Raw genomic sequence first — 15395 nt, 5'->3', positions numbered from 1 at the left:
ATCATAACGGAAACATATTATTATTCTCAACGCGATTGATTTATTACGTTTTGTGATTGAACTGTGCAGTCCTAAATCAATTAAAAACCGAAAGCAAAATAATCAAGAGACATTCCGCCCCCGATTCTCTTCTTGGATAAATACTTAATTTCGTATTTGTTTAGAGTAGATACGCGCATAAAACCGAAAATCATTAAACATTTGAATACCTAACTGAAAACAAATAATTGCCATGCTCTAAAAGCGTATTATTATCAGCTGCTGCTTATACCTACTTAAAGTTCGATTACAGCCCCGCGATAAATCAAAGTTAATTTTTGTGTTATTTATCACCAACACTCAGCTAGGTAGGTAGCATTATTTATTATTACTTCGATAATAATGATAATTTATTAATTTCCCCAAGGGCAATAATAAAACATGTAAACGGCAAGTATCCAACAAAAATACCTTTACAAACATGATTAATGATTAAAATATTGTTGTCTCGGTAAAATACACAATATTTCTTACATAGTAGCGATGTTTGTCTTAAAATTATTAGGCATACATTAAAAATATATAAACCATAAACTGTACCAAGTTTGTGCAAAAAATTGGATTAATTTATTTGAATAAACTCTCTATAAATTTGGTTTATGAAGATAGTTTTTAAAACAATATCGAAATAAGCTCATTGCTTATTTTGGAATCTGAAGTATACCTACCTACATAATAATATTAAAGTAAATCGTTTCAAGTCGAGTTATGAGACGTAACTTGTTTTAAAACTATTCACCATTGCATTCACACATATTCACGTTCATTATTATAATTATTTCAACATAAAAATGTATGACATTATTATAATGAACATTTTAGGAGAAAATTCAAATTTAAGCGCATTACGATTATTTGCACTAAATGTGCACATAGAAATCGAATACCTACTCAAGTGATACTCTGTATATACATCTCAGTAAATTGATTAGATTATGAAAATAATATTAGAGATATACCTTAGTATAAAATATATTTTCAACATGTCTATACTTTTATTCGAATAAAACGTCTACGCAAATACAATTTAATTTTTATATTCATCCTGGAGGAAAAACATTTATTACATTTGTTCTTTTAAACATGCACGTTCAAATTGGATACATTTACAAAATGCATACTGAATAAAAATTTCACAAGTTTAAACGTTTCATATTTTCCTTCGTTAAATTGTTGAGCTAATACAATTTAATGTATACACTATTTCTACAGAAGTAAATATAGGTATATAAAATATTATTATAGACGTTTTCAGCCGATTTAAATTTTTATAAAAATATATAAGATAAATATTTTAATAATTTTTAATGGACTGTTGGATTAGAGTGACGCATGTCTTAAAAACAACTCTTCGCGTTAACTTGAACAAGATAGACAATATTTTATATACCAATTAATTTGGTTATGGGTTATTGCAATTTTATACGGGGTACCTACCTACTCGTTAAATTGAAGCAACAAATTGGAACGTTTCTGTAACATATAATTTCATGACTATACAGTGACTCTTGGCGTTGTTGTATCCACGTTTTTTTTTCTATCACTATTTCGAACCAACTGTTACACGATAGAGCCTGATCGTTTGTGAGATTTTTTTCGAACATTTTAAAGTGTATGTAGGTACCTATCTATATTCATTTTACAGTGGTGGAAACGAATTGAAGAAATGCCTTCGTGACCAGAAACCTATCCCATTTCCTACGTTGTTATTCTCGTTGAATTACCATTAATACTATTCAAATGCCTAGGGATCAACTAGCATTATTCATTTTGACGTTTGACTCGTGCCCTGGTTTCATAGTTTAATTTCCTCTGACGTACGCTGCTTAACAATGTCTTCGAAAGACGTTTTGCAAATTCACCTGGCGTCATGTTATTAAAACGGTGTCACGTTTTCAATATGTTTGTATTAAATTTCCAACACATAGAAACACACTTTTAATTTCATCCTCATACGCACATTTCAACACAAAGGTCATAATAATATGCTGTTAGAGCGATGTGTGACCGGCATAAGAAATTCACCAGCAACAAATTTAATTATTTTTGTTACGCTTTCATTGTGTTACACGAATCGCTCTAAATTTATTTGTGTAAAATTAACTAATTTTTATTTTTTACGTTACCGCAGCAAAACGCTAGAATATTATACGTATCGTTTTTGTTCGTTTGTTTATTGTTTATGGAATTTTCCAGAGTTTTGATAAAAACCTCGATAATTGGGAAATAATCGCAGTTTACCCACCAAGGAACCAACACTGACGTTTAAACCCTTGGTGTAGGTATAAACAGTAATAATATTAGGTGCAAGTGGATACATTTTAAGTGGAAGTGCTGATATTGCGCAATGATTGGTATTTTGATTTTCGAAAAACGCCACGTTCGTGTATGTTCCCAATCTTGTAATTACATATTATCAATATAATAATAATATTATAACGATTGAATATTATACTATATTAAAGGATCTCGTAATTGAGTGAAAATGTTGGGAAATTTCGTGGTAAAAGGGGATTTCTAGTTGGAATTCAAAGTACAAAGATAACGATACTTTTGAAAAAGAAAGACGAATATGCCATTTTTCCGATACGACATTCTTTTCCGAAACTCAAGACTTCTATGGTCTGCAGTGGTATATGCAGTCGTGGGTACTGCAGCACGACAACGAGCTGGCCGGTGTACGAAATCGAAATATCTTTTAAAAACGGTTTTAGCCCTCTACGTGAACGCTAACACGGCTGGTCGTGGGCATCCCTTTCGCATAACACATTATTACGCCTGTTTTTCAGAAATCGAATTTTTACTCTTACACGCCAACCGTATTATACCTAGGTAACACGACAACGAGCACCGCGCCTCCACCACCTGTGAACCCGCGACAGACACACGCGAGCGTCCAACAACCTCGCGCGTAATCGAAAAAGTCGTGTGAATTATCGCGTATTGTATTATTTTGTCGTAGGCGCCTCCTATTATTTGCCTATTTATTTATTTCGTATATTATTATTATTGTTATTGTACTGTTTGTCTTGCGTTTTTTTTTTTGTTCCACAGACGTTGTTGCAGGGCTCGTCGGCGCCGTTACCGGAATACAAAACGTCGGCGCTGAAAAAATCCCGATGGGTATTATCGCACTACGGGGTTTTCAAGACGTGTTGGGATTGGCTGATACTGATAGCCACGTTCTACGTCGCCATCGTGGTACCGTACAACGCCAGTTTCGTCAACACGGACAAACCGTCCATGGTCAGCGACGTGGTCGTCGAGTCGCTTTTTATAGTCGGTAAGCCCCTCTTCATTAATCATTACCGAGGTATTGTGCCACATATACCATATCGATTCGCCGACCTCCACCCCCCAGCCACCCGGCCGGGCTGATTCGATATATCCACTTCGGGTTCGAAACCCATATATATATATACAATAAACGATCATATCGTCGTGCCTGTATAGTTTCACGATAGTATATTATTACATTTAAACCGTAAACGAATCTACGGTCGCAAACTTATACGTCGAACAGATACGTTTATTTTAAACATTTATATAATATAATATACCCATACTATAGGGGTACCTACCCGTAAAATAGTTTCAATATTGATTTTTTTTTTTTTTTTATAAAAGTGATGACATATCGCATATAAATATTAAACATTTTATCTGTTTGCCAAAAACACAAACGTATTAAATGTTGCGTCGTGTATAATTATTGGAAAATGTAATAATATTATACTCAGAAAAAATTGCCCACCACCACATGGATCGTGTGGGTCAGTTAAAAAGTAATTTTCAAAATTGTAATCCGTTGAATCATGCAATATTTAAAAATGCAAATTGTTCCGCGGATCACAGTAAAAAATAATATTATGTATACTTACATGAAAATTATTGTTTTCATAAAATTGTTATAGTACTAAAACACAGGAATATTTTATTATGATTAGGTACTATTTATTAGTTACGGTATAAAAACAGTCATGCAAATGTCTTAACCGGCGTGCTACTCGGTCAAAGTTTATTATTTTAGGTGGCATACATGCACCACACTGTCATCAAAAGACTAAAACGTCGTATAATCTCTTTTGTCTTTTACCCCGCTGAATTAGCACAGTACTGATATTATACCGTGGTCGTCGGCCACGCAAATATAATAACGTTGCACATTATCTAATGTACGCAATCTTTATACCCGACTATATGACTAAAATATTATGAATAATGCGAAACGATGATAGTGCACGATAAATCTCGAAATGTATATGTCACGCCGTAACTACGTTTTTCACCAAAGTTGTACTTAAATCTTCTAAACCCGTTCATTACGCATTTTGTACTCGAAAAATACAAAAAAAAAAAAAAACACCAAATAAACGTCGTGAGACATAATGAAATAAATTATCACTATTCCCACGCGGAAACTGTTTTATTTATAAAATGTAATGTAATATCGGTAACTTTTTGCGCATGCTACCTTTACGACTTTACGAGCTACTCTCGTAGGCCGCCATTGGGTGATCCCCTGATACATTGTGCATTGGTGAGACGAGTCGTCTCCTGATCAACTTTCCGGTCTGTCATGCTAACTGTTTTCCGAGATTTATGAGACGGTTGGCATGACAATGTAGGATGCTCAAAGTCGCCGCGGCATAATTCGCTACAGGTTGTTCGAAGGAATATTCAGTAGTTTCGACTTTTTAAGAAATTCAAGTTTATCGTACGTTTATATTGTTGTATTAATATGGGCGTGCTTTGCAGGATATGCCTGGAGCACCCGAGGGAATCATTGGTAAAATAATCGAACAACATCTATGAATGTCGATATTTATAGTGTTATAGGTACGCAGCGTATTTGTTATTATTACTGTATCATTGGGTTCGCAGCGCAGCCGATCGGAAGTTGACTCGATGATAGATTTCGGTGGATTTTGAGTGATGAATTTGGGTATGACTGTAAAGCGAGTGCGTATATCACAGCACGGACACGAAACACGTACCTAAATGAACACACCAGTACACAACGCTCTGCGTCAAATCGATAACTTACCAATAATAAATTAATGATGAAAAAAAATATTTGTATTAACATTACATTTTATTATGCCATTATAATATTATATGATGTATAAGTAAATACTGTGGCTTGGCGTGGGGTGGTGGCTACAATCAGACGGGGTTGAGAGTGAGTAACGTCCGCTGCCACTATAGTTCCCGGATGGGTGACCACCCGAGTTCGTAGTGGTAAAAACCTTGCCACTACGTGTTTCTAACCAACCGTACCAACCCTATCAACCTTACAGGCTAATGACCTCAGTCATCAAAGCCTTCATAAAAAAAAGTAAACACTATATCTAATCTATACTATTATATATACATATTATAATATTATAATACGATATTGTCAAAAAAAAAAAAGAAAATCGTAATTTTGAGTTTTATTCTATGTATAAGGTACCTACAGGGCCGGGTTGGTTAAGCGAACTGCCGTGAAAATGCTACTCGTTGGGCCGCTTGAAGTTTGGGCTGGTTGTGTGAGTGTGGGTGAAAATAAATTCATGATTAAAATACGATTAGCAACCTGTAAGCTTGTCACAGTTTTAGACGTAATTTTTGGCAGTGAATATTATGTAAATGGGCCGCTTAGAAGTACAAATTTCAATGGGTCGATACATACTAATCCAGCCTTGGGTACCTATACTGGCTATACTAAACAATCTAGAGAAATAGCTGAGCACCTATATCCGTTTTATTCAAAAACTAAATTGTAATATTTATCAAGGCAAGCCCTAATATTAACATTGTGGTTAGAACTACTACTAAAAATATCTAACTAATAATGGGTGTCTTGTTTAATATTTTATCAAATACATCATGAATTATTATGCTACAAAATATAAAATACGATTCAGAATCATAACTCAAATAGTGTCTATTCTAAAATGTTCAAAAAATTATTAATGTTTATTTTACAAGCAACATGATACTACCTACCCAGTGATGGTTTGAAATATTATTATTTTTGTGCTCATGAGTTTGGTGTAACTTATAACGAGGGAAATATCACTTAATGTTACTTAGGCTGCGAGTCCCTGAAACGAATTCAAGTTGGTAGATTGTATTAAAAATATATCTATTTAGTTTTATTTAAATTCGTTTATTAATATGACGTTTGAATGTCAGTTTTATTAATTCAGTTAATTAATTGTCCTATAATATATTTATCTCCAAATACTGTTGATGTTTCGTGATCATATTACTTGGGAACCATTTCACCAATTAACGACAGAGGCAGCAGCCGTTAATTAAATTACGTCCAGGGATCAAATATAAGGGGGACTAAAATATGGTTTTTACTTAAATAATTGGTAAATTAATTTGAAACAATAATGACAACTGATTGAAATAGAATTTTCGTAGGAAGTGAAAACAAATTAAATATTTTTATGCTAAATATAATACTATCGTACACGTTACGAATAAAAAAATAAATATCTCCTATCGAATTTGATTATTATCACTGATGATAAAAACAAAATATACCTTTAAATTATGTTTTAATAAAGGTATACCTCCTAATCAAATAACGTATATTATATTTATTTTTTATCGTGTGGTTTGTTATGCGTAATGATTAAGAACTATACGAGCTGGTATCTGCGGAAAACTAGATTTTTCTAATTAGTTTTTATTATTATTATTCTTATTAAATTACACACGAACCGAAAGGTTTATTAATACAATAGAGTTGTATGGATATTTTATGATCAATACCTACCACGAATATTCATTACCCTTTAAAGTTTATTCATCCTATTCTTGAGTTCTATGTAAAGCTTACGTCGAGTTCGAATTATTAATGTTGTGAAGTGTAAATCAGAATTTAATGAATTATTCAATTATTTATCACCCTGCGAGGCGTTTATGTAATATATAAAGTATATACAATGGTCTATGTGTTCGTGCTGGTTCTGAGATTTACCCAAAATTAATGGTCGAAACGACAAAGTAGTACCTTAAACCCTCGTGCAAAATGTGCAGGATTGCGGGTAAAATTCCTTGTTAAAAAAATGATTATCACACTATGACATATTATATTATGAACACAAAACGTATACAACAGTTTTTTTTCCAAATCAATAAGTATGGAATTTGATAAAATAAATTTATAATTTATTAAATATTTAAATAGTTCTTTTTTTCCACTATCATTTTTTCACAAAAATTTACTCACGACTTCTTACATATTATTATTTTAACGAACTGTATTATGTTCACTATATTTAATAAAAACAAATTAAGTGTGTGGTAGTTGTAAAAATTAATATCTTTTGTATTTTCATATACATATAAGTATCTATAGATACGTCTTATATGCTTCTTAGACATTTAGTTGATTCGTATGCATCGGTAGGTATATTGGCGAATGGTTTAAGTTTCTAGTTCGCAGCCCGTAGGACTTTTTTTGTTATTTTATGTGAGTCGGCATACAGTTATAAACACTGAAACTATTAAAAATCGTTTCGACCTGAAATTTTTACAAATCGATTGTGAGTTATTTTTTTTTACGACAGTTTTAATTTAATACCGTATTATCTTTATTAAACAAATTGACATATTATAGTTTTGTCGATGAACATAATGTGCAGCATTATTACATTAACAGAAATTCCTAATAGTAATATTTTAAATTATTACCTAATAATTAGGTAATTATACTTACATAATTATTATGTTATTCAATATTATGTATTGATTTATATCATGTGGTTGGACTATTGGTAGAAATTTAAAAATTCTATCCATTGGTGATTATATTATTTCATTATAATAGTGAGTATATAAGGTATTTGCTATTTTTTTCGCTCCTGATTAAGTCAACATTGCATGCATTTGTGTACCTACTTTATGTTTGTAGGAATAATCGCAAATTATCATTGTTCCTGCTAAATTATTGTACATATTATTCAAATCCATAGGTTTATGCTATTTTATTCACTATTGTTATAATTATACTTGTGATACAATAATATATTCATTTTTTGTAAAAAAAATGTGGTTTTATACTTTTGTTGGATAAACGATTCGATCAAAAAATCAGCAATAATAAAATATGTATGGTGAAATATAATGTTAATAATTAATATAGAATAAAATATGGTTAAATTTGTTAAATTTACATAATTGTGGTATATTTTATATTTTACTCAATTGTGACCCGAGGCTTATTATTTTAATATATTTTTTTCATCAACAGTTGTATTGGTTTTTAATTCTATACATTTTTCAGTGGTGAAAATTGCCATTCAAACATTCTCTAAAGACTACTTTACTCATATTTGCCTGAAAACCACTCCAAAAGTCTGATCGTGTAGTTGCATATAAACCAGCGGGAAATCATATTGATTCATGGCAACTCTCCACAGGTTTCTTTAACTAAATTATATATGAGCAATTGAAAAGAGTATACTTGTATGTACCAACCATATGTTTGTAGTTGTCATTTAAAATATCAGTTGGATATGTTAACCTAACTGGAAATTCACAATTGAATAGAAATTTAATTTAATTTTCCTCAGAGTACATTATTTTCCAAATAAATATACTGTTATAAAAAAATATGATATGTATATCTGTTATAAATTGTTTAAAAAATAATACATTTTTTTTTTAAACTGACGTTTAGAGAATATTGGGTTGGTTATGTTTTTTTTGGATATTATGTATATCAAAACTTATAATCCTTTCAAGCAATTTGTGTACATAAACCAAAATAATAATTGTAAATCATATACAACTATATAGGCGCATTTGCAAAAAAGTCGTAAATCGTGATTTTTATAAATGTATTTGTAGTTCAAACATAACATATTTTTATAAAAGATTGTCAAAGATGTTTATTTTGAGATTTTCGAAATAAAATTTACTCAGCATTAAAAATAACTCGCATTTAATAATGCGCAGTACAGCTGCTATTAACACGACATTTGTTTATTTTGCACAAATAAGCCATAAAATTACGTTGAATATCTTTTGAAAATGTAAAAAAACATGTAGAAAATTGGGCTGCCAAAACACGTTAAATTACTTTTAAATTCATAAATTATGAAGTCAACGTTTGAAGTATGTATGGCATTAATATTTCAAGTACAACGAAATAACTCAAACGTAATTTCGTTAAAATATGGTTTTTTGAGGGGCGTATATGTATAGTATTTTATTTTATAATTTAACGTTTATTTTAAATATAAATATACATTATATTATAATATGTTGTATTTTGATGTTCATAAGAATTATGATAGTTTTTGATTTTTCATCTCCGATATTTGGTGCATGCTACAAACAGTTTCACTGCTATAACATAGTTCTCACGCATATTTTAAAAATCAACATAATACGAACATTTCATTTAAATATTTGTCATTTTTTAATGTCATATTTGAATATTTCAAAGAAAAAAGTATAACAGTTATAATCAAACAAAAATAAGAATTATGGTTAAAAAAATTTTTTATTAAAATTCGATGTCAAAAGTTGAGAATAATTGTGGATGACGAAGTGTTTCAGACCTCAGCCAATGTTCATTATTCATAATATTATTTTTTTATGTTATGATAAAATACCTATTATTATATTATGCATAATTTATTTGATATCGTCAATATACTTAGTTAATAATTATAATAAGACTTGGTTAATTGAATGCTTCTTTTTTGATTATAAATAATTAATACCCAAAATATAATATATAAGCTATAACGTTGTACTCAAAAAAATGTTCTATACTTATTATAATTTATATTATAGTATTTTGAATGTTAAATGCTAATACCCAAATCTGAATTCATCGTAATCAACGAAGTAATCAATGATTTTCTTTATGAAAACAATTTAAAATTAAATTAATTGTCTTCAAGTTGAGTCAATATTCAATATTACAAACTATTATTTACCTATTACAATACTAGATTAATAATACTTCCACACTGTATACTTATATTATATTGGGACTGAAGTCGTTTACACATTAATATTTATAAAATTATTATTAATTTAGCTAGTTTTGTTAATATACAAACGATAAAAGCACATCGTATATTGTGTGCTATAAATAATAACAGATACAGGCGTGAGGCGTATCAGGAAGATACGACGGTTATTATTCAAATTGCACTGCGTAATGTGGCAGATACACCCTGTACAATAAATTTGATATATTTTTTGAATTATAAAGATAATTTAATATCATAGGTATAACATTGAACAGACGTACTACTGTAAACACTAAACGCCGAGAATGATATTATACCTATCACGGTTGTCAAAATACTCATTAAAATGAATACGAGTATAATATGGGTTGAAGATGATTTTTTTATAATAAATACTCACAAGTACCCCTATTGTGTATTTTATCGATCATATTATAAACTTACTGCTATTACACAAATTCTAAGCATCGAATAGTTTTCAATAGATTTTACGATGATGTAGCTCATAGGCGTACTCATGTGTCCGACCGCGCTGCAATGGCGAGACCTGCAAATTTAAATCGACTGAAAATTTGTAATTAGAATATTTATTTTATGCAGAGAGGAAACTAATATAAATTAGCAACTTCTAAATTCGAAAATTACTTTCGTCCAGATCTGCGAAATAATTCCGATGATGAACCGGCTTATTTAAATCTATATTGTTTTAGCCCCTAACCTAATATTATATTATAATGAAATTGTATATCATAAAATTTCATTTAAAGTTGAATTTTTTATATTCCTTGTAGTTTTTTTTTTTTGAAAATCGGTGACATTTCTGTTACCTATTAAACTGTTAACATTTTAAACACGTTTCGTGTGTTAAAAGTGTTCTAAGATATTCATGTGACATTTCATAAGAAATAAGTAGTATAATTGTATTTTGTTCACAATTTAATTTTCAGTACCTACCTAAGCAATTTCAAAAAGAAAAAAAACACTTTTGTAAACTAAGTAACTATGTGATGATTTATCATTGTTTTCAAATTAAAATAAAAAATGCCACATTCTTTTGAACCGAGGCAAGCAAATCCAGGTTGTGTAATATGTACAATCTTTTATTTTGCTGAAGTTGATTTATGTCTCTTTGATTGAGTGTCACTTTCCCTGTTCAATATATTTAAAAAAAATTTAACACAGAATCACATTACACAATATTAGACAACATATTACTATCGATTAAATTTTAATAATATGATCATTAGACTACTTCTTATTCAACTTCTTTTTCGATAATTATAAAAAAATACTTGTCATTAATAATCATCAGGAGGATAGTTAAATAGAGTCATGGAGAGTCTTTTGTTTCCCTACCTTTCTACGTTCTCGTTATAATATTAGCATAAATATACAGGATAGGTAGTTTTGTGATTTTGTTGTTTACTTGTGACACTTGTGTAGTCATAATATTATGTATTTATTTTTTAAATTATATATTGTAATAATTTCATTTAAATTGTGTACGCTATATCTCAATGGTTTTTAAATCGATTTTTTTTTTATTACATTTTAATTCCTATTCTAAATTTGTCAAAAATTAAAGTAATGTTTTGTCTTATAACAATACAATTTTACATTGAAAAACATGTTACATATTTAATGACATTATAAGTACTTATATGTCTAACATTCTAAATGTAAAATGTAATGAAAAATATTTATACCCCTCATGTATTAGTTGTATCGTCTAATTATATTATTCATGATATGAGGATAAGTTGTATTTAATTAATAAGTAATAACTTAAAAGGACTTACATGGTACTGCAGGTTTAAAAAATAATTTTTTTCTTAATTATGCTGACTTTTATTTACAAATACTTTAAATTTTATAAATGAATGCATTAAAATATTTTAAAATGTACCATTTTGCAACGTAAAATTTACGATACTTTGTATTCTATTCAGATTTTTACCAAATAATTTATCTTTACCTTTTATATTTTACAAGGTATACCTTATTATTTTTATAATATAATGATAATTACGCTTTTCATAAGACTAATATTATAATATAGATGATAAATCGAAATAAAATACAAATAAGGTCATTAGTAAGCTTTATACCAGTTTATTTTTAAAATTTTTAACGAAAATATATATATATAATATATATATACATTTACATCTGGTCATAATTTTCTATTATCCGTCAGCACCCATTACACGTCTCTTTCATATCAAAAGTTACTGTCCAACCACGTTATTGTATGTACCTATATGTATATCAGTGAGGGTGTGTGCCGTTAAACAAATGAAGAAACATAATATTATACACTGAAATAGAGAGATGAAGGAGAGGGAGAGAGATAGATAGAGAGAGAGAGAGAGAGAGAGAGAGAGAGAGAGAGAGAGAGAGAGAGAGATAGATAATGATTGTGTGAAGCAGGCTGAGTGACAGAGTGTGACTAGAGATATTACTGTGTTGTTTTGTTCATCGGCAAAGTCCATCAGCCGTGAAAACATTTTGCTAACACAAACGTAACACACAGTTAATTGCACCCCTTTTCCGCGGACTTACCGCCACCGGACCATCTAAATTGCATACGTAGTACGCCATTTAATAAATCACATCCACCGCTATAATAATAATAATAGTAATAATATACTGTGGCTCGGTCGTCGGTCGTCGCACGAGACGAATGTCTCTAAATTCGATTAATATAATTATATAGGTAGACAATTAATTGCAACCTTTGGAATTTAACTCAAAACAAATCAATCAAAATCAAAATTTTTTTTTGTCTTCGTTCTAAATTATTTTCGATTTGAAATCACTTCCCTCATTCAATTACATATTATATCTAGGTATCAATAATATTTTATTTTTTTTAGCAGTTTTGCTAAAATCTTTTGGTAGGTAGGTGTATTATTGTTTGTATAATGTTGTCGAATCAAAACTATTACAGCTTTAAAGTAAAAGTACTTATTTTTCAGTAACACAGTAGATACAAACGTATTAATTGTTTATACCAAATTTCATCAATAAGTATGAGTATTACATCAAGTCTGAAGTTTTTGGAAATGTGTTAAAAAAAACAAAATAAAAACAAATACCTATTATATTCATGATGTTTTTTTGGTATTATAAATCAAATCGATTAATCTATTTTAGAAATAACAAATAGTAAGTATATATATTTTGTGTATAAATATTGTAATTAATAATTATTACAATAATGATAATTTTTGTTACTTTTTGTTTTATTTCTACATCTGAAAATGTAAAGAAAAACTGTGTAGTAAATAAAACTCATAAAGTCTTAAGCAATATTATCAAGTTCAAATTTTATTATTTTAAGCAAAATATTTTATTTTAAGTCTTTAATTATAGAATTATGAGATTGTAATCATTACTCAAGATTAGACCTTCAGAGTATTTAGTTTTTACAACTTGAACATTTTATGATTGTTCAAGGCAAACAAATCACTTTAGTTCAGCAGGGACAGGATAACCGCAATTTATCTAAACATTTGAAACACTACATTTACTCAATGCAAATGCGATTGAATTTTTTTTTAAACAAAAAATCACTGCTGTCTGTGAGAATAGTTAAGTGCGTATTTATTCAATTTATTCGAGAGTTCAATCCATGCAAGTATAATTAATGAATCATATTATAAAACCTTTTACGGGATAGTATATGTAAATAAATCATAAATGTTTATAATTCGCCTTAAAGTATAATATTCAAATAATGATATTTATGTTGATTTTAAGCGATTTGTGAAGATAACCGAATTTAGCGAACAAAAATACAACGGTAGCGTTATAATATACATATAATTTACGTTTAACTTTAAAATATTCTGGTTTGAAAATAATGTCCATCATTTGTAAAAAAATGTAATTAGATTATGTTTTGTTTTTTTAACGAGTTTAATATTATGTTATATAATATTATAGTACTATGATTACAGCGGAAAAAAAAATAATATTTACTTGTTCGTACAAATTTTTATAATTATCGAGTCGTTAAAAATATATCTGATATAATTACTGTGCAAGACACCTAATAATGTAATACTGATTGAACTCGTTAACTACTCGATATTTAAATTATTTCTTATAAGTATTGAATGACAACGAAAAAAGTCTACACCCAAAGTGTCCAAAAAATGTTTCTGAAATAAGATACACATGATAATTAAATTATAAAAACGTAGGTACCTAAATAATTACCAGGGAGCCCATTAAAAATTACCGAATTCCCCTTCAAAGGATTCGCCAATAAATTTTTTCCAGGAAAACGATTGGCTAAAATTGTCTCGTGATCATAACGAGATTATTAAAATAACTTTCGAATTAAGTCCAATATACAGCGTAGGTACTTATTTACCGGCCTTAGGCGATACGGATCGAAATCAATAACGGGAAGATTATATTTGTCTACCTATTTAGTTATAGCGTACCTGCCTATTGACTGTTATCGAAATGGCCAGTATTCGTAATAATAATAATTTGTATTAATTTTTAAACCGAAATGTGTCGCTTAGAATTTCAAATGAAAGCAGACGGAATAAAGTACCTGGACGAGCGCGTGCGTCGAATTATTTCATACGATTTCGCTTTCTGTTTCCGATCGAACTTCATCATAATGTTCCGCATAGTAATAATTATACGCCACATGTGTGTCGAAATGTGTTATCTTTACCTTCCACACGCGTAAAACACCTCATTTACGATGCATAGACTCACAACTTTACGAGCTATAGATTAATTGTATTAGAGCTGTACCTACGTATATTATGTCGAATTACTTGGGAGTTAAACGCGGTATCAATAGATTATAATATTATAATCTTTCCATTTTGAAATTTATAACACTGCAGGACACGGATTACCTATCACGATTGTTATAATAATATAGTCATACAGGTGGTAGGTAATATTAATTGTTGTAATGAAAAAATAACAAACACAATACTGTCTTGCAAAATCGTATGTATTTATTGAAATATTTTTATTTTTTTATGTACAATCGAAATTCATAGATGATCATCATATTATTATCAAATATTCATAACATGTCTCGTAATATTTTTTATCAGTTCTTTATTACTCGATCGTAGCTTGAAACAACACAATTATTTCTTGTCAAACAAAGACGGCTTATCCGCTTATGGAATGTTGCTAAAAGTGGTTTTGTCAATATCTATATGGAAAACATGTGGTAAACAGGACTGCTGAAGGGTTTTTTTTTTTTACGCGATGTGTTAAAAATAACAAAACCAGGGAAGTCGCTATCTGCTGTATAGTAGGTTTAGAGTGTATCTCGTCATCGTATAATAAGTCACAGTAATGACTAATGGATATTGTGTT

General features: G+C 29.4%; 1 protein-coding gene across 1 annotated transcript in view; it reads left to right on the top strand.

Annotated features, from left to right (window-relative positions):
- LOC132947280 (potassium voltage-gated channel subfamily H member 8) overlaps positions 1–15395 on the top strand; it is a 212034-nt gene that overhangs the window by 123014 nt on the left and 73625 nt on the right. The window contains exon 6 of the mRNA XM_061017541.1: positions 3094–3322. Coding sequence (XP_060873524.1) covers positions 3094–3322 — 229 coding nt within the window. The remainder of the gene's footprint in view (positions 1–3093; positions 3323–15395) is intronic.

This window comes from Metopolophium dirhodum, chromosome 6 (assembly GCF_019925205.1).
Source record: "Metopolophium dirhodum isolate CAU chromosome 6, ASM1992520v1, whole genome shotgun sequence".
NCBI classification, from domain to species: Eukaryota; Metazoa; Arthropoda; class Insecta; order Hemiptera; family Aphididae; genus Metopolophium; species Metopolophium dirhodum.
The sequence above is the reverse complement of the archived record's forward strand: the minus strand, read 5'-3'. Positions and strand labels throughout refer to the sequence as shown.